At 43.1% G+C, this 18,598-nt stretch overlaps 1 protein-coding gene across 1 annotated transcript in view; it reads left to right on the top strand.

Annotated features, from left to right (window-relative positions):
• The first annotated feature begins 17,232 nt into the window (after positions 1–17,232).
• Positions 17,233–18,598, top strand: part of LOC107187762 (nuclear migration protein nudC) — an 85,967-nt gene continuing 84,601 nt past the window's right edge. The window contains exons 1-4 of the mRNA XM_015575927.1: positions 17,233–17,397; positions 17,508–17,585; positions 17,702–17,902; positions 17,977–18,168. Of these exons, the coding sequence (XP_015431413.1) occupies positions 17,323–17,397; positions 17,508–17,585; positions 17,702–17,902; positions 17,977–18,168 (546 nt within the window). The 5' untranslated portion in view covers positions 17,233–17,322. The remainder of the gene's footprint in view (positions 17,398–17,507; positions 17,586–17,701; positions 17,903–17,976; positions 18,169–18,598) is intronic.

Below are 18,598 nucleotides of genomic sequence, written 5' to 3'. Positions count from 1 at the left end.
CCATGGACAATTCATAAAGGCACCCTTGACTGTTTTGTACGCGTTGAAGGTGGACCACGAAGAGGAGGGGAGATTGCTGCAGCGTTGCGTGTGCGTGACTGGATGCCCGGCGCGTCCCTTCCGCCTCGGCGAAAGCGGGAGAACCGTCCGCCCGCCAATCTGATTGGCCTATCCTTCTCGTAATTGCCTGTAGATCCCAATCGCGATTAGTCGGGAAATTAATACCGTTCTGGACCGGGAATTTATGCGACTCTGACGTGGATTATGCATAATACGATACGGTGGACCGCCCGCCGTAGCAATAACCGCGTCGTTACGACGACGTTATCGCCGCGCCTCGACTCGGGAATCGCGGCTTTCTCGATTTCGCGGATGCCCGATAGAACCGGGAATCACCGGCGATCCGCTTTGTAACGATTATGAACGACACTTTGTCAATTTCGAATGGGAAAATCCCGTGCGCGTGGTGTTCGCGGGATTGTGTCGATCTAACGGATTACCATTCTATTTTATCTGGTTATTCGTTCCAGAAGGAGTAATGACACTAAGGAACTAGCGAATTGTAGAAAAGATGTAGTTAAATGAACATTTACTACCTGTGTATTGCATTTAATCCTGTTCAAAATTATCCCCTCCGGATTTCATACTCTTGCGACCGATTAGTAGAATAGACCCTGTGCGTGGTCAGACAAGTGGAATAGGCCTATTCATAGAGGTTTATCGATCTTCCGAAAAATTTCAATTATGTTGGATTTATTTTCTTGGAGATCTAGATATAATATCCTATAATTATTCGTATATTATCCCGATGAAAAGGATTTGAGACCCACAAGATAGGTAATATACTCCACAGTCAAGTAATCACTAGTAATGACAGATGGAAGAGTTCGTAATTTATCGGTAGCAGTATTTTCCACCAATTCACGATGCACAAGAGTACTATTCATCCCCTGTGACTTGCACCCTCTTCTTCGACACCCCTGACAATGTTCGACGGTCGTGTCTTTTTTATTTGGAAACCATTGCAACGGCCACGATCGAGGATTTTTTCCGCGCCGTGTAACCCGGAATCGGGGTGTCATAAAAAAATACCGGTTCGCCGGCTTTCAATCTGTTCCAGCCCGCGTCGGATACACCGTTCTGCGCCTCCGTGCGTTTCGATCGATGGAAAGCCGTAGTGGAAGAAGCGTGTGGATCGACGGAAGTGAGATGTCGCGGATCCTCTGGGCGGCATAAATCACCCTTGTCGGTCGACACCGGGGGCCGAAGAAACGCTCGATTTTACGGTCGCCTCGAACTGAATGGGACAAGAGTTACGACGACGACGACGACGCATCGAATGCAGTGCCCTGGGTGAGGGAGGAGGCGTTGCGCCGACGAAAGGGAAAGATGACTCACATCCCGCGCGGCTCGTTGGCTAAATGGCCAGGGATCATGGCGCTCGGGCTCGTTGAAAAAAAGAAAGAAAGGAAAAGAAGGTTCGTCTCCCCCATATCGCGACGACGACTTCCATGCGTGTGCATTTTGTTCACTCGTGAAACGCGAAGAGAGAGATCCCGCCTGGAAACGCGACACACGAGAAAGGACACCGGCGTGCCATGGCGCACCGCTTTGTTACGTTCCTCTTTGCGAATGGGGGCGTCCCCCGACGCATTCAAAGTGCCGGGGCAGAGGCGCGTGTTCCGTCGAAAATACTGGCCCCTTGTTTCACGCGAAATTAAATACCTTCGTATGATTCTATTGTGCCCTTCTTTCGCGAGCGCGATGTCCCTGTTGTGTTACCGTTGCGAACCTCGACGGGCGAAGAGCCGTAAATGAAACAGGAGATGGACAACAGTGTCCGTGAACGGTGGAATGTTTATACATACAGGTTCAACCGCGACTTATTCAGCTGTATAATTTTTACTAATTTAATCATTGAGATAGCTCGTCACGAAAATGGATTTTCTCCGTTGGTCTCGATGTCTTGTGTCGTCCGTTATTATTAGACGATTGTCTAAACTTCAGTACAGTAAACTTCGGTATAGGAGGCCTTCTTTTTTATTCCGAAACTATTAGGACCCTCGGAAGGGTAAACAAATATTTCTTTGTGTCCATAAATTTCAATATTTGCATAAATATCCCCGGTCTAGTTACCATAAAATTTTACTGATTTACTAATAACGAAAGTGAGAGTACCGTAAGTCCCTTTCCACCTGGAAGGTCTTACATCGCTCTAAATGGTCGAAACAATAATAGAAGATAATAATCACAATACTAGTCCCCCCAAAGTACAACTATCACTGCAATACGAATGAAACGACAGGCAGCAAATACAAAGAGCATCCCCAAGCTTTATTTCTTATTCAGTCCAATATCCTTCCCTGGAATCAACTGGCAACAAGGAACAGTTTCGCCAGGCGTGCGCGTTATTGCGCCCGTGTATAAACGTGCTGCAAAACACGATTCCAGAGCTTCATTTCGGACGGACGTTAATGCCCCCTCGTGACGGTTCACTTGTCACTGAGTAAATTCGACGTCAACCGATGTCAACCTGCACCCCCCCTTCCGCTTCCCTTCCGTTGTTTCACGTGACGTGCCGGGGAACCTGGCAGACGTCGACTTAAGAATGCGGACGAAATGCAACTCGAGCGTCCTCGTGAGGTCACGCTCGCGAATAGCATAGTACAACGTTCGCGAGCGAAAGCTACCACGGTCTCGCCAGGGCCACGTCTCGAGGAGAGTTCCACCCGCGATCTGCTCTCGTTGCAAAGTGAATAGAGAAGTCAAAAGGTATAGGGAGGCACGGGGGGCATGACCACTTTTATCACTGGATGTACCTCCTTCGTGTTTCTCCATGGTGAATTTCGTCGTTCGTCGTTCCCGTGCGAGGGAACAATGGAGGATTTTGCGCGAACGAGTACCCCCTCCCGTGGAAAAAAACAGAAACACCCGGATGGAAGGGTCCTTTGTTTTCCCGGTAGCTTTTAAAAGGCCGAGGCCCCTGCTCCTGGACGAGAAAGGATCCCGTCTCGCCCAGGAACTTCCTCCTCTTTGTCCGAGAAAATATCTTCCCCCATCCAGCACTGGATCCGAAGAAACAAATAATTTCAGACATCTCCTATTCCCGCCCCGTAAAAGCGTCCTTCCAGGAATCATCGAATTATAAAACATTCGAGTCGCGACATTGTTGTCGCAGTGTCGGGACTTTGAAAGTTCCTGCCAATGGAAGTTCTCCAATCACACTTAGTCTTTCTTGAAAAGCCTACCAGATGTTTGCTGGACACCGTCTAGAAACTCCTTCGATGACAATGCGACTGCATCGCTCGAGAAACGTTTTGGTGATTGTCCCTGAAGATTCACCTACTATTTTTTAACCTTTTCATTAAAACCAACGAGAATTAAAATCTCTACGTGTATACCGTTCGTTCGCAGAATTTCTGTGTGTCCTATTAGTGTTCCCTCGTTCGAGTTATCGACCCCACATGAAAATTTATTAACACCCCGCAGAATCCCGTCGTCGATGGGGATTGGGGGGTGGCGAACAAAGTAACGGTGACGGCGTTTCCACTGGTGGAGGCGTCATCAGATAGAGAGATACACATCGAAACTCCAGCGTCGGGTTCTGTCTATCTGTCGGGGACAGACAATGCGAGATCCGACGACAGACGTGGCCGAACCGCGCCCCTTTCATGTACCGCTGATTGATACCCTTGGTCCTGTCCGACGTGGGGTTGGTCGCGACGGTAATGTCGTCCTCGTTCCCCGGCGCCATCGCCGCGTTATCAATGCGAACGCGGCTCGGGAGATGAGTCGATTAACAGGGACCCCTTCCTAATATCTCGCGGATGGCTGGGAAAATTGTTTACAAGGAGAGTCAACACGTTCGCCGATCGGATATCTATGTGTGTTCGTTCTGCGAGCGATAGTCGAAGGCGAACATCATGGACGTTTGTGTCATGCGATGCAGGAGAAGTAGATGCGGGCGAACAGGGCTGAAAACAATGGAAAGCGTTAATGTATAATTGTTAATGACGTGGGATATTATTTGTTTTGTGACGATAATGACTGGAAAATTGTAGTATTCTTACAGAAGTACTGTAAATCATCGATGAGTGCTCGAACGCTCCTCATACTGAACATTAAATATTTTATAAACTAGTGGCTATATGCGGCTGAAACAAATATTATTGGTTTAAAATAAAAATAAAACTGAACCCCGTTAAAAAGTCAGCGTTACACTGTGGTACCTTTCCTTGTCAGTGCCGAGGAGCTTTCGGACACTCATGGAGTATTTACTATAGTTAGGAAGTATATATACCAGAACTATCGACGATAAACACATATCTATTTCGATCTTTCGATAAACACGACAAACTTTTTAAAATTTACAAATGTACGAAAGTTGCAAAATATCCGAGAAAATGTATTGTCATAACATTTTAATTAACGCGTCATCTTAACTCACTCAATAGTTCTAGCGTTAATTTCCCTCGTGGAAGAATATCGAATCTCCAGACGGACGTTCCGAAAATCACCGCAATATTTTTCCATAATGTCGCTATTAGAACCATCACGGTCCAAGTCGCAATTTCCAAGGAGAAACGGTATTCCCATCCGTTCGGGTCGGGCAGTCACGAGATGACATCTCGGTGCTCGCGTCAACAAGACTCACTGGCAGGCACCATTGTTCCCGGACCGCAAAATGACCCGCGTCAATCGTCGGACAACCGCATCCCGAGCGTATAACGCGCCGATGCATCTGTCGCGTTCCACGGCACGTATCCACGCCGTCACGATCCCACCACCGTTCAAGGAGAGAAGTACAATCTGGAGGAAAGTGGTGGAGGGGACTTGGACCGGGGTTTCGCCGACGTAGCGGCGATGGAACTTTTGACAAATGTCGTTTTCGTCTGTTGGTCCCGTCGGGTTTCGGGAGGTGTTTCAAAGGATCCCACGGGGGCCGAGCTATAACGGGAGAATCCGCTGATACGGGGCGGCGAGTTATGCGTCGGTTCTTGTTAGAGTGATGTTCGCGAGTGACGATCAAAGGGAGCATTCCACGGTGGCAAGAATCTACGGAATTGCTTCCCGGACGCGGTGACAAGCCGAGTGTGACGATTCCGCGTGGAAATTAGCGGGTCGCCGGTCTTCTTCGTCGCCGATGTCGCCGACGACGATACCACGACGTCGACGCTGCGCGTACAGGAGGTTTGCGTGCTTAAATCGCATCCCCCGGGTTCCGAAGGCACGCGACGCGCGCGCACCAAAAGAATGCCAGAGCTCCTCTCCGATTACCGGTATAAAGAGACGCTGGAACGACTCGCGGCAAGAATTTCATACTTGAACTTGCCTCCCTCTTTTATCCGACCGCCGACCGTACTGCCAACGGATTCCTCGTGGTTTTTCCATTGGGGAGATAAAGAATCTTCCGCTGGTCGACGTTCAAAATGACCGAAAAAGACTGTTTCGAGGTTAGTCTCTTTTGAACCGTTTTTATCGCTTTAACCCCTTGCGTTTTCGTACCGTACCACGGAATTGAATAACGGAATTATTTTATTTATGAATGGTTTGACAGGATTACGAAGCGAAACATGGAGCTTGTTTTATGGACAGTGTAAAAAAGAAGTCAGACGACGATGGTAATTCCGTTGTCGCTCTTAATCATCGGAAATCTCTGGTTAAACAATCTTAATCGTCTTACCGGTGGAAGACTGCGCCAGCAGAGAGAGAACGGTTTCATTTTATTCCTCTGACATCCAGAGCGTGAAACGCGAACTTTCGTGGCCCGTTTTGTGCTCGACTCTTATACCGTTTTCGTTATTCCTGTTATTTCTATTTCCGTTAGAAATACGTTAATTATTAAATCTCACCATGCCACAGATTCGACGGAAAAGGAATTGAATTTGAAATATTCATGGTAGTAGATTGAGGGATTGCAAGATGATGACTCTATTTCGGTCGTGCTAAACCCGTAAGAAATAATCCTCGGATTGATTAATTAATGTTATCCGGATATATTCGCTTATATTCGGGTCGAGTTTATTTATTCATGATCTGTCTAAAAATATGGACATTCACGGAGGCAAATACGTCATTTTGGACATCGTGACTTCGTTATTGTTCGACGTTCAGGTGGAATTTGTCAATTAAAACAGGCGTTAATAATGCATTTCGTTTGCTGTCGATGTCGATGGTATACAGGATAGATATCTGCGGCGAATCGCAGTGGTTCCCTGTGCTCGCGCTTTGCTCGTCGGTAAGAAGTACATAAATATTCACGTCCCACGGGGAGAGAAAGACATTATAACTCCGACGGCTCTCGGTTCTCGCTTTTTTTTTTTTTCTTCTCTTCTCTCTTGCCGGGTGAAACGAAGAGTAATTACGAAAGTAACTACGAGACGTTAAATACCCTCGGAGGATTCTTTTCGCCGGAAGGGAGCCGCCGAGGAGATAAAAAGAGAAGCTTCGGGTTGCAATTAAAGTATTTATTGCCGCGCGACGCGGGACAAAAGCAATGCCGAGACGACGATATAAAACTGACATAAATTTCAAGCCTTTCTTCTTGCAGCGACCACGGACGACGAATTGAAAAAAACACCCAGTACACAAGAACTTTTAACGATTTCGATTTGGTATCCAATGATTTTGATTTTTCATAGGGAATATTTCTTAACAATTTCGATAGCTCGATAAGAAGAGGTTAATTATTTAAATTCATTGAATTTAGGAAACAATTTCAAAGTGACACATATAGCACAACGTAAAGCGAGCTTCAGAATTTGTAATGAACGGCGACTAAGGAGAAACAGACTGTATGTTGTCAGACACACTTCCGAATCAGCACCTGCGAACAGATTCTTTGCGTGTACATTAATTTAAGGACTATGTCTCTGTGTTAATTAATGAATTGTTAGAAAGAATGTCACAGAAGTGTCTTAAATTGCAGCTGCATTTTCTCTTGCTCAGAGAACGAGGATATTCCTCTTCCTCGGGCGAGAGTTCCTTTCGAGCCGTGAAAGCCAATAAAAAGAATTGCGAACAATACGTTTGCGACAGCCATTGGCCCTGTGGTCGGCGGTTCTGTGTGCAGAATTTCAAGAAAATACGAGTGTCCAACGTTCAGAGAATGAAAGGTATAAATAACGCGCGAGGGAGCCGTAACTCGCGAGTAACCGAGTTCCCATTCGAAGTCATCGATCAAAGTCAACGCCAAGTAACTTCGAATGGGAACGCTCTTTTGCATGACCCTTAGCGTTTCGTAGACATTCTGATGATAATATATCGCTCTATTTATGCCCATAATGTTGCGCGTATCGCCGTAACCGTTTTATACGGTGAAGATTTCAACTGAAGCGTGTTCGCTGGCTGAACTATTCAAAATCACCCATCGGAACAAAAATTCGAAACCCTTCTAACAACTTAATATCATAGAATGACATTCGATGCATCAATTTTCGTTCGTAACATTGAAATAACCGATCGATAAAATATTTACATGCCACTAACAGAATCCTCTACAATTTCATCCACAAAAAAATCACGGATAATAGGCTCCATTTTCCAAAATATTTTCCACAATATTTTCCACTGTTTTTTTTTTCTTTCGTTTCACCATGGTTGCACGACACCAATACTTTCAACGAACCGAATATCCACTTCGTATTTGTAACGCGCTTCGACGGACCCGTTGCTTCCGTCAGCAATCAGATTTGGATCCACCCGCGTCATGTAATCTCGCGCGGTCGAAGCTCTCCCGGCGATTTTATTATACATTGTAATCGAATAAATTTGGCCGGGTGTCGATCAGCGTTTTTGGCCCGAGCATCGTCGAATAATTTACGCGGATAACCCGCGACAGGGGGGGGGGGCGCAGCGCGAATTTATGAAAACCGAACGTCAACGCGAAATTACAATCGAAATTCTCTATATTTCGCGTGGTTCCAAACCCGTACGCTTTTGCGGATCATTGAATTCTCTCGTCGATCCGAAGCACCCTTGAGCCAGACACTCGAAAGTAAAAATCTTCGGACTACCTGTTGTTCGAGTGCAGCGCTTCGAAAACGATTTTCGGTGACGTGTCAACGGTGAACGCGTAATGACGTATTAATAAATTGCACCGGGAACGTTTCCAAGAGAAACATTATTAATTTCACTCGTGCCACACGAGTATCGATGGTCTTCTTCACGATCGATATGAATCGAACCACGATTGTAAGCAAACGGATAACCGATATTTACTTGAAGTTGTGTAAACATTTACTAAAGGTATATACAGCAAAATTTCAATAAAAAGGATATAGTATAGAGTAAAATTACGTTACTATATATGAGTACAAGATGGTGGACAATGCTGGTAGTTTGCTAAAGGCTTCACAAACCAGCGAAGTTTTTTCTTCGTGCACGGACAGCGCGGTTCTGCTGTTTGCTTCGTCTCCAAATCCACGATTACCTTCGGTTTCGACAAGCCGGCGTTGAACGATTTTTTTAATATCGATGACGATAAGTAAGGATGAATCTGTAAACAATATTAAAGAACATTATAGACAGTACAAAATTACGAAAATTTCAATATTATTCTCGGAATGAAACTACTATCGATAAGAGTGTCGAGATTCGATTAAATAATCCTACAAGTTGTTCCAGAGTAACTCCAAATAAAACTACGAATTTATATTCACGGTACGACCGTCGTTGCAAGTGAAATTTAAAAAATTCGTTTCAGACGTGGTCCATGAAAAAGACGATAAAAAAAGAAGTGACTCCGCTACAATTCGGACTATTTATGAAGCCACTTTGGGCACGTATACCGGTTGGAAGCTACCGTTGGACAGAGTAATACCGACCGCCAGGGCCCATCTAACCATCTCGTAACGCCCGCCCGTTGGCTCATACATCACCATCTGAAGTATCCGGTATTATTCCCGCGCGCACCGAGCACGCAATATCCTGGCCCGTGACAACAAAGTAAATACCGTATACTACGTGAACGGTGCAGAACAGAATAGAAATTTCAACGTGAAAATACTGTGTATCCCCGGGCCGGTTCGATTTTCATTCTCGTCTGTCCCTCCGCAGAAGTATCGCGCGAAATAACAGGGCGTGCCCCTGAATCGTCACCGAATCCATTTCCGTTATCACGCCACGTTAATTCTACCGTCGTCGACCGGACATTTAACGACGACTTCTTACACAGTAGTGAGCTGGTCCTGGGACTCTAGTCTTGTTCGAATCCTCTCGGGGCAGCGATATCACGCCACCTACGACGCCCTTGCCTATGTCCACGGTTATATCATACGTCCCCGGCTCTGGAAAATATATAAAAAAAATCAGGTACAGAAAATACGTAGGTATGTAAATTGATTTTATGTATATAATGAATTGTAAAAAAAGACAGATGCAAATGAATGCTTCGGAGAGTTCAAGTGGTTAAGCAATATACAGGACGCTTCCGAAATGGTGGTACAACACGAAAGGATGTGATTCTAAGCGCAAAAGTAAGTCGAAAATTTTCTTGTACAATGCTTTGTTTCTGGGATAATTAATTTTTCAAATTCATCTGACTGGTGTATGTACTGATAGGGGCCAAGTCCTGTTACATGTGAATCCAACAGATTTTCAAATTCAATTTTCTCAAACACTAAACATTGTATGAAAAAAAATGTTATTCCACATTTTCGAGTTATTTTTGCATGTAGGATCGCATCCTTTAAGGTTGTACCACCATTTCAGAAACACTCTGTACGTCAGATTTATTTTAGATTCGATACTTATGAACGAGATTCAAGGATCAGAATGATTTGTGACGGTCGTACCAGGCCTCTGAACATCATCGGACCGCAACATCTTCTGGAATCGATTGGCACGTGATCCGAAGGGGGCAGGTAATCGGCGGGAGGGGAAATTGCATTTATCACGATTCGCCTTGAAAGCCGGTGAGACGTCGTAAGCACCCGGATCTGGGACGTCCGCCTATAAATATTGAATAATAACGGTATTAAGATTTCGTGCACGACGGTCGATTAGATTTATACACCACTCTCTTTTCTCTGAAGTTCATTCAATCTTGATGAAAAGTGTCTTGTATGAGACACAACAAAGATGTTATCCGCTCTGTTCAATTTTTAAAAACGTTCAATTAACTATCCCTTCATTATATTACATCATTTAAATCTGCAGAATCGTTAATGTGCAAAGAACGTTCCATTAGATGTCTGAGATCTAAAGTGATTTTAAAGCTATTTGCGTAAGAAAGCCGTCTTTCCCGGAGTCATCCGTAACTTATTCGCCGTATAATCGATTACGCTCGAATCACGGCGCATAAATCCATTCTCTCCGCTTTACCGGCTTCGTCAATTAAGCGACGTCTTCACGATAATCCGATCTCTTGAGACAACGTCGATCCAGAAACGAATACAAGCGCCGATGGCCCTCGCGTTTCCGTATTACGAGGGTTGGTGAAGGGTTGGGGGGAGGGGGGATAGGACACCGGGCCCAGGGATTGGCTCGAATTTCCGGCTCAGCGAGCCGGAAGTGATTTCTCCTGGCTACATCGGCCACGCGCCTCTACGTGGAAATGACCTGCAGAATATGGCGGGACGTCATTTCCGGCGCTGTCGAGTTACGACGGTTCCCTACGTTATGTAAATACGCGCCGCTGCAAATTCCGGCGACGACGACGACGCTCGTCGTAGACGTCTTTCGGCGTTCTTGTCCCACGGGAAAAATAAGAATTCCGACGACACCTACTTCCTGCCTTTTATTGTCACCGTCGCGATAAACCCCGGAGGGACGCGTAGGACACGAATAAAATCCCGTTGACGCGGCTGTAAACCTCGTGACGCGAGAGATAGTCGGTTAAAATTGGAATCGATTAAAATATGAAACCGTAACTCTGCAGAGACAGAGGAAGTATGGAGTTTGACCTGGACGTCGAAGGTTAACAATAGTCTGAGTTGTAATACAAATTGGGATAGCCTTGTGTTTGATGGATAATTGTAAGGTTAGGTTATAATAAAGCGCAAGGATCAGAAAGGTGGAAACATCAGTATGTCAGCTATTACGACTTTGCCCTTTGATCTTCGTTACATCCTGCACTTTCATACGTACTCATCATTCCCAAAATCTCGCCCGTTCCACTTCCTCTTTCACTGTAATTGCCAGAGCGGAGAAACCAAAACCGTATGAAATTTCCCTAAACCCAGAAAAACGGAAGTTCCACGGTTCCATTCCTCGAATGGAGAACTTTCCGTGGTGCGGACTAAATGGCGCCTGGCTACAGGAAGGTTTCTACCTTTCAACTGGAGGAAAGCATTTCGCTGGTAACGTCAAAGGAGACGTTCCTGAATACGGGGGTGTCGTGACAGGACCGAAAACACGTTGTTCCGTGTTCGATTCTGGCCTATCTACGGGTGCACCGTCGAATCCCTCCTCGACGGTCGTCTCGATTAACGGGCCAAATTGGATCCCGGGCCTCGAACCGCCCCGGGTACAGATGCATCGGTTCGATCCGTTGCCATTAATTTCGTCTCTGCCTCTCCTGAATACCCTGCGCTCCCATGGATTACCTGGGCTTCTCCGAGTCCTACCTACGGATGCCGACCGGTCGGAAAGAATCATTCCACCACAGTCCGACCGCAGACTTATTGTGACTACTGGCTCGAATCCCATCCCTACTCGCGACCTCATTAAGAGGATTGCTCGCTCCTGGTTAACATTTTCAATCTGACCTTTTGGTGGGTAGGGAACAAACTGAGTCAGCTTTCGTGGAGGGTGTTCCTGAGTTTTGGTGAGAAATCAGGGAAGAAGGATGGGTTTAATGGGTAAAACTTTATCGATGAGTCACTGGACATTTCTTTTAAAATAATTGGATATTGTAGATTGGGTATTTTTAAATTGTGTCCTTTTTTATTAATGGCAGTGGGTTATTTTCATGTATTTATTAGTTTTACGTTTAAATTCATGGTGCTGAGGTGATACTTTGTAATGGTGGTGACATCTATGACCGACTGCACACAGTGTATTGCAGCGTGGTACCGATGGAATCAGTCTGTGTTACCTTTAACTAGGTAACAGTAATTACAAGAACATTGTTAAATTCTCAATTGTTTGCAACGTTGACACTCTATCTCGCGATGCGTACCCCGTTTAGTTCACTTTAAATAGCTCTTCCAACGTTCTATGGACAAGTTACGTCTTGATCAAGCATTCAGTTTGAAGCTAAAAGAACGTAGATTAATTTCCTGTCATTGAAAATAACAATAAACGACGAGAACGCTGTTAAAATCGCATTTAATCGCGGAATACCACTATTTTTTTAACTGGTGGCGCCACCCGTGGCGAATCGCTGAAACTGCTAGCCATATAATTGGGTAGCAGTTTCAGCGATTCGCCACGGATGGCGCCACCAGTCAAAAAATAATGGTATTCCGCGTTTAAATTTGATTTTAACAATGTTCTCGTCGTTTATTGTTGCTGTCAACGACAGGGCATTAATCTACGATCTTTAAGCTACAAATAGAATGCTTGCTCAACCCGAAAGCTGTTAGTATGACGTTGTGAGAGTTGTTCAAAGTGAACTAAACCGGGGTACGCATGACGAGATACAATGTCAACCGTTGCAAATAAATGTGATTTTAACAATGTTCTTGTAATCACTGGTTTCCAGTCGCTAGAGAGAACTAATCTACGTTGTTCAAACTTCGAATTTAATGCGTGACGAGTCTTTGATTGGAATATGAATGCTGCTGGAAGTATGAACATTTTCACAGGAGAATGATATAAATGGAACTTTAAAACTTTTTGAAGTGTTACACTGATATTTCTTTATATGTTCCATAATTTCAATAATATTGATTTCCCCGCAACATTCATAATTATTACAAATGTCAATATAACGAAATATCTTTTATGCGATGTTTGTGGTGTAATAAAAATCTGTTTCGATTACGTTTTTGATACGTATTACTCACTTATATATAATAATAGAGAATAAAAATATACTGTTAGTCCGATAATTGAAAATATACATGCGTTCGTTGTCACTGTTAAACTGTTGTGATAACAATGGAATAATAAAATAATTTACTCAAATATACATAATAATACATACACATATTCATAAAAACAATATTAAACGCAATAACTTTTTTGTACGCAAAAAAAAAAACCAATAGGTCCGTCGGGACTCGAACCCAAGATCCCTTTCTACATATTACGTCTACCGGAAAAATAGTAGGCGCCGAATGTTAACGTATCTTAACGATTTTTATCTCAAAAAATTGCTCCCAATTTGCTCCTTCCGAACCTGGTATTGCTTCCACAGCACCGTTAACAGTTAATGAGATATTCGCAAAAGAAAAAGTAAAAATTTATTGTTAACAAAATAGGTAGTAAACGGCTTTTTAAGACAAATATTATGGCACCAAAAAATTGCTCCTGATCTGTTTTATAATAATCTATTATTTTATAATAATAGACGTCCGTGATCCCGTGTGGAGAGATCGTGGGGTCATAGAACCCCCGCAGGTGGCTACAGAGACCTCAAGTGGTGTCATCGTGGTGTCCTAGAATCCCGCAGGTGGCACCAGGGACCCCGTATGGTGAGACCGTGGGGTCACAGAGCCCCCGCCGGAGATGTCAGTGATCCTGTTTTGGTGCGAGCGTGGGGTCATACAACCCCCGGTGGAGGCGCCAGGGTCCCCGTGTGTATGAGTTATACCCTCGCGAGCAAAGTTATTGAGATATCTGACTATTGATTATTATAAAACAGATCAGGAGCAATTTTTGGGCGCCATAATATTTGTGTAAAAAGGTCATTTACTACCTATTTTGTTAACAACAAATTGTTACTTTTTCTTTTGCGAATATCTCATTAACTATTAACAGTGTTGGGGGAGCAATTTCAGATTCGGAAGGAGGAAATTGGGAGCAATTTTTTGAGATATAAATCGTTAAGATACGTTAACATTCGGCGCCAACTATTTCCGGTTATATAATTGTATGTAGAAGAGGGACGTTTAGTAATATACATAAAATGTTTGTACCTTTTGCGTGGGGAATCTTTCCGTTCGTGACTTAAAAGCAGCATGATAGATTTTGCACTTCTTCTCTTCATCCTTTTTGGGAATGTTTGTATAATCTCCCTCATAGTCATCAAATACAAAAACGTTCTTGTAATATTTGTAAGGATTCGATTCTTTACATGTTCGCTTGAAACGTTTCTGCGACTCATAGGCCAAGTTTCCAACGTCTGTTTGATAATCGCTGGGAGCTGGAAGGTAAACGTGCTTGCTTAATACAGTATCACCAGTTCTACTTTATTGTGAAACGAAACGTTAAAATAAAGGAAAAACTATTAAAACGTTCTTATCCTTCGCATATTCTTTCCTTTACACGCGTGTCTGACACAAGTGGTCTTATTCTACTTTGAAAAATCCTACTCTACTAATTCAATAAACTTGTATCATTTAATTGATTAACCGACAACGTTTCATATGAAACACACAAAATTGCATCTAATGACAACACTAAAATTAATATTTCAAAAGCAAATGAAATTCATACACTAATTAATATACTGACGTTACATGTACGATTTTCTTGTAAAAAAACTGATACAATATTATTCTCTAAATGTTAATAATGTATTACTCGGTCCAGGTTCTACAGTAATTTTCTGAAAACGGCCAGCATAAGAATCGAATGGGGCATTACAAATAGATGTTACGCATTTCATTCGATCCTCGGGGTCGTACGCTCCAGGACCTGGTGTGTCTGATTTCACCTTATCGTGGAATCTCTAAAACAAAATTTTGTTTCAGACACAGGCATTCAATATCTTTAAAACAAATTTCCTCGGGTGTATTACTTTTGCAGTTTGTGCGAATGCGGGTGATTCAACTAGATAAGGGTCACATTTGCAGACTGTCTTGAGGTATCTGTCAAACGCACCTTTCACGTTGTAGCTGTTCGGGGCTGGAATGTTCTGCGCGTAAAAATTCACCCTGAACATTTTCAATTACAAACAACTTCCAAAAAGTTACCACGCGACGAATTTAGTCACGGTTAAAAGTTACTTCGAGCATTTTTCTTCTGTACAGGCTGTCGAGGTAGCGTAGCTGTTTGGAAGCGCCCCTTTTTGCCTCCCTTACTTTCTCGTCACGTATCTGAGCCGCAGTTTTCTTCGTGTCGTGCTCGTAATCTCCTGGACTAGGAGTCAAAGAGGGTCGTGGTTCGGTTTTGCCTGTCATTCTGCTCCAGAAGTTTCCTTTATACTTCAGTGTAGTATAACACGTTTCCTAAGAATTGTATCGATATATTAATGTCACTTAACATTTCATTCTTTATGGTGTTTTCTATATCACAGAATGGGTTTTCTTAAATTATTTTAGTTAATAAACCGTGAGTACCCCGCGAGGAATATTGTAAAATTCAGGCGGCTCATGTCTGATTGGAGGATTTTTTATGAGAACACCGTATTGGTTGATATCGTAACCGGTGTCAAATTTTCCTGGGATCGTCGTAGATCGGGGTAAAGAGGAACGAGGTGGCGGAATTACCCAAAGCTGGCGAAAACCATTAATTAGAAGCTTCCAAAAAATGAATGAATTATTCTGGAATTGGAACAATTACTTTTCCAACAGATCCTCTGAATTTACAAGGATGAGATCTTGTTTTCTGAGGCTTGAACAAATCCTCGGACAAATCATATACTGGACCAGGTCCTTCGTGTAGTCTGTATTTGAACCTGACATCGGTGAAGTCAATACTGACACCACCCTAAGATTATTGGTATTCTTGTTAAACACTGTTCAAATTTAATTCATAAAATTTTCAAAAACTACTTTCTGGTATGTGTTTTCGTGGTCCTTTTATGGTGTAAGAGCCAGGACCCGGCGTTCGCTCTGCATCCTTCGATATTGCCAAGGTTTCCCTTTTTGCTCCACAGAGAAAGGGATAATTTTCAGCTAAAAACAAATTACACCATGCTTCGTTATGTTTAAAGGCGTTCTGGATGATTCATAACCGTACTTAGAAGTCTAGGTGGGCAAGATAGATTTGTTGGATCATAGGTTCCTGGACCAATATCGGCAGGCGTTTGGGAGGTCAGTTTTGAAAATCTTTCAACCTTATCGTAAGCCATATTCTACCAGAATGTGATTTAGATGGAATTTATAACCTATTCGTGCATTCATGCTAAGAGAAGAGGAAAGACAATGGACAACCTAATTCTTCGATGATCGACGTCTCTCTTGACCGTAATAATCTGCAATTTCCCTTTATTTCATGGTGGCATTTCGATGTATTATCGTCCCGTTCACCGAATTGAAGTTCATTATTCGCATTGCATCACGATCGAAGAGGCACGCAACAAGAAAGTGGTCTTGCATGGCAAAGCGCATCAGATAGGATTGGTACGGACTGACTGCTTTCACTAATGAATCATTTCGGCGCGAAAAAACGTTATTTGTTTACGATAATTGTAACGGCGTTGCGTTCGCGCCTCGAAGGACGCTGTTTTCACTTCTTTAACCTACTTTTTTACAGCCTTCACCTTGCATAAATTTTCGGCCGGGCCAGTTAATAATTTCGTACTCGTTATGCGAAACCCATTCGCATTTTTGACGCTGAAATAAGAGATTATCGTTTGCATCAAATTGAAAACGCCATATACACGCGCGCTCGAATACATCTGGGAAATGCGTGTGCGCGCGGCTGAAACTGGAGTGGAGGTTTCTACGACGAATTAACTGGAGTGTTTTGCAAGTGATATCGCGTTTTATTGCATCATTCGATGAACGATGAACGTATCAAAGAGCGACCGTGAAGAATTATCGTTTCACGTAACGACAACGTTTCTCTTGGCGCTGCAATCTATTCCAGTGATGGGTAACTCAGCGCTCGTCAAACTCAAGAATCCCAATACGCAAATATGTCTGCGATAAATCTGCCTCGGTTGCCGATCACTGATCTATTCGTTAAATTTCATTGATCCGATAGCTCCTCCAGTAACATAAATAAAACTAATCACTTATAGAAGTTTTTCGTGCATAGAAATTTTATTCGAGTACAATGAATATAATTACATTTAATTATTATTTTGTATAGATGAAAAAGATGATCTATAGATCACTAGCCTTATTTCTCTAGCGATGAGTTCGCAGTATGTCAGAGGGCACCACGTGTACCATTCGTAAGCGTGTTTGGTCGATAATTCGAGATGTTTCGCACTGGAAACGAGGTGTGGTAACAAGGTACGCTGTTTTTTAACGTCAGTGAGAAACGTTTATCGTGTGTAATTCAGTGATTTGAGGTTCGTTTTTGTGTGAAACTCGACGAACAATGTGGAATGATAAGGAAAGGTTCGACGGGATGTTGTTGGCTTTGGCCCAGCAGCACGAAGGTGGTGTACAAGATGTGAGTGACTGTTTGTTTGCCGGTTTAGGTTATGTTTCATTCGTGTGATCAACGTTAATTTGAGAATAAGTCACGAATTACTTAAAAAAAAACCATTGTTTGATTCACAGCTGTTAGACACGATCTTCAATTTCCTCGCGAGAAAAACGGATTTTTATACGGGTGGCGGCGTAAATGGTGCGGAAAAGGTAAATCCTTTGTCAGCCATAGACAATAATGTTACATATTACACCTTATCTGTGATATTAGTAACATGTGAAATACGTAGTATAGTTATAGATGCTTTGCCTCTATTATATTTCAGCTTCTCCTTAATACATTCGAAAAACATGTACCCACTGCTCGTACAAAAGCTGTCATTGAAAGAACAACATCCGGACACAAAGAAGCGTTGGAAAAGAAGAAGCGAAAAGAGAAGGATGAGGAGGAAAAAATTAATTTTGAATCTAAGATTGTCGAACTGACAGATGAACAGGCTGCTAAGTTACAAGAAGAAATAAATAAGGTTTGTTTAATACTGCTGACTATGATTCGTGCATATGTATATTCTTCTTAATTTTATTTGTCCTCTTGTCTTAGAAAACAGAGGAAGAAGCACCCGCAGTTCCTGGGCCTAGCGGTGACAATGCTGATGCTGAGAAGAAGAAGGAGGAGAACATGGAGGAGGACGAAGAAGAGGATGAGAAAGAAAAGAACAAACTTAGGCCTAATAGTGGAAATGGCGCGGACCTGCCGAATTATAGATGGACTCAGACCCTGCAGGAACTGGAGGTGAGTACTTTTAAGACTATGCATGAGAATTTTAGGGTTTGTAATTTCTTAATTTCATTTATTAACCAATATAATACTGGACCAAAGTATATTTTTACTATTGACAAGTCATGCTCAGTTAGTGATTTCACATACGTTTTATTTATCCGGGCGAGGATAGGGAACAGGTGAAATAAAACAACGTTCTCATTCCTTATGGTTTTGACAGTTTCTTGTTGAATCGACGATTAATTAATACGCAAGTAATATCACAGTTGCGAAAAGCGACCGGCGCGATCGCTCCTCGTTGCTTTTTCCGTACAATTCCTAGAACGACACCCCGACGGAATCCAGGTTTGATTCAGGCGTTTTGTTAGTAACAATTAAATAACGATCCCTAAGTTAACATCCGCTTATATCTTACTCCCGCCTCGTCGATTGCTCCTCACTG

Source organism: Dufourea novaeangliae, unplaced genomic scaffold (assembly GCF_001272555.1).
Source record: "Dufourea novaeangliae isolate 0120121106 unplaced genomic scaffold, ASM127255v1 scaffold101, whole genome shotgun sequence".
NCBI classification, from domain to species: domain Eukaryota; kingdom Metazoa; phylum Arthropoda; class Insecta; order Hymenoptera; family Halictidae; genus Dufourea; species Dufourea novaeangliae.
This window is presented reverse-complemented; position numbering and strand designations above follow the sequence as displayed.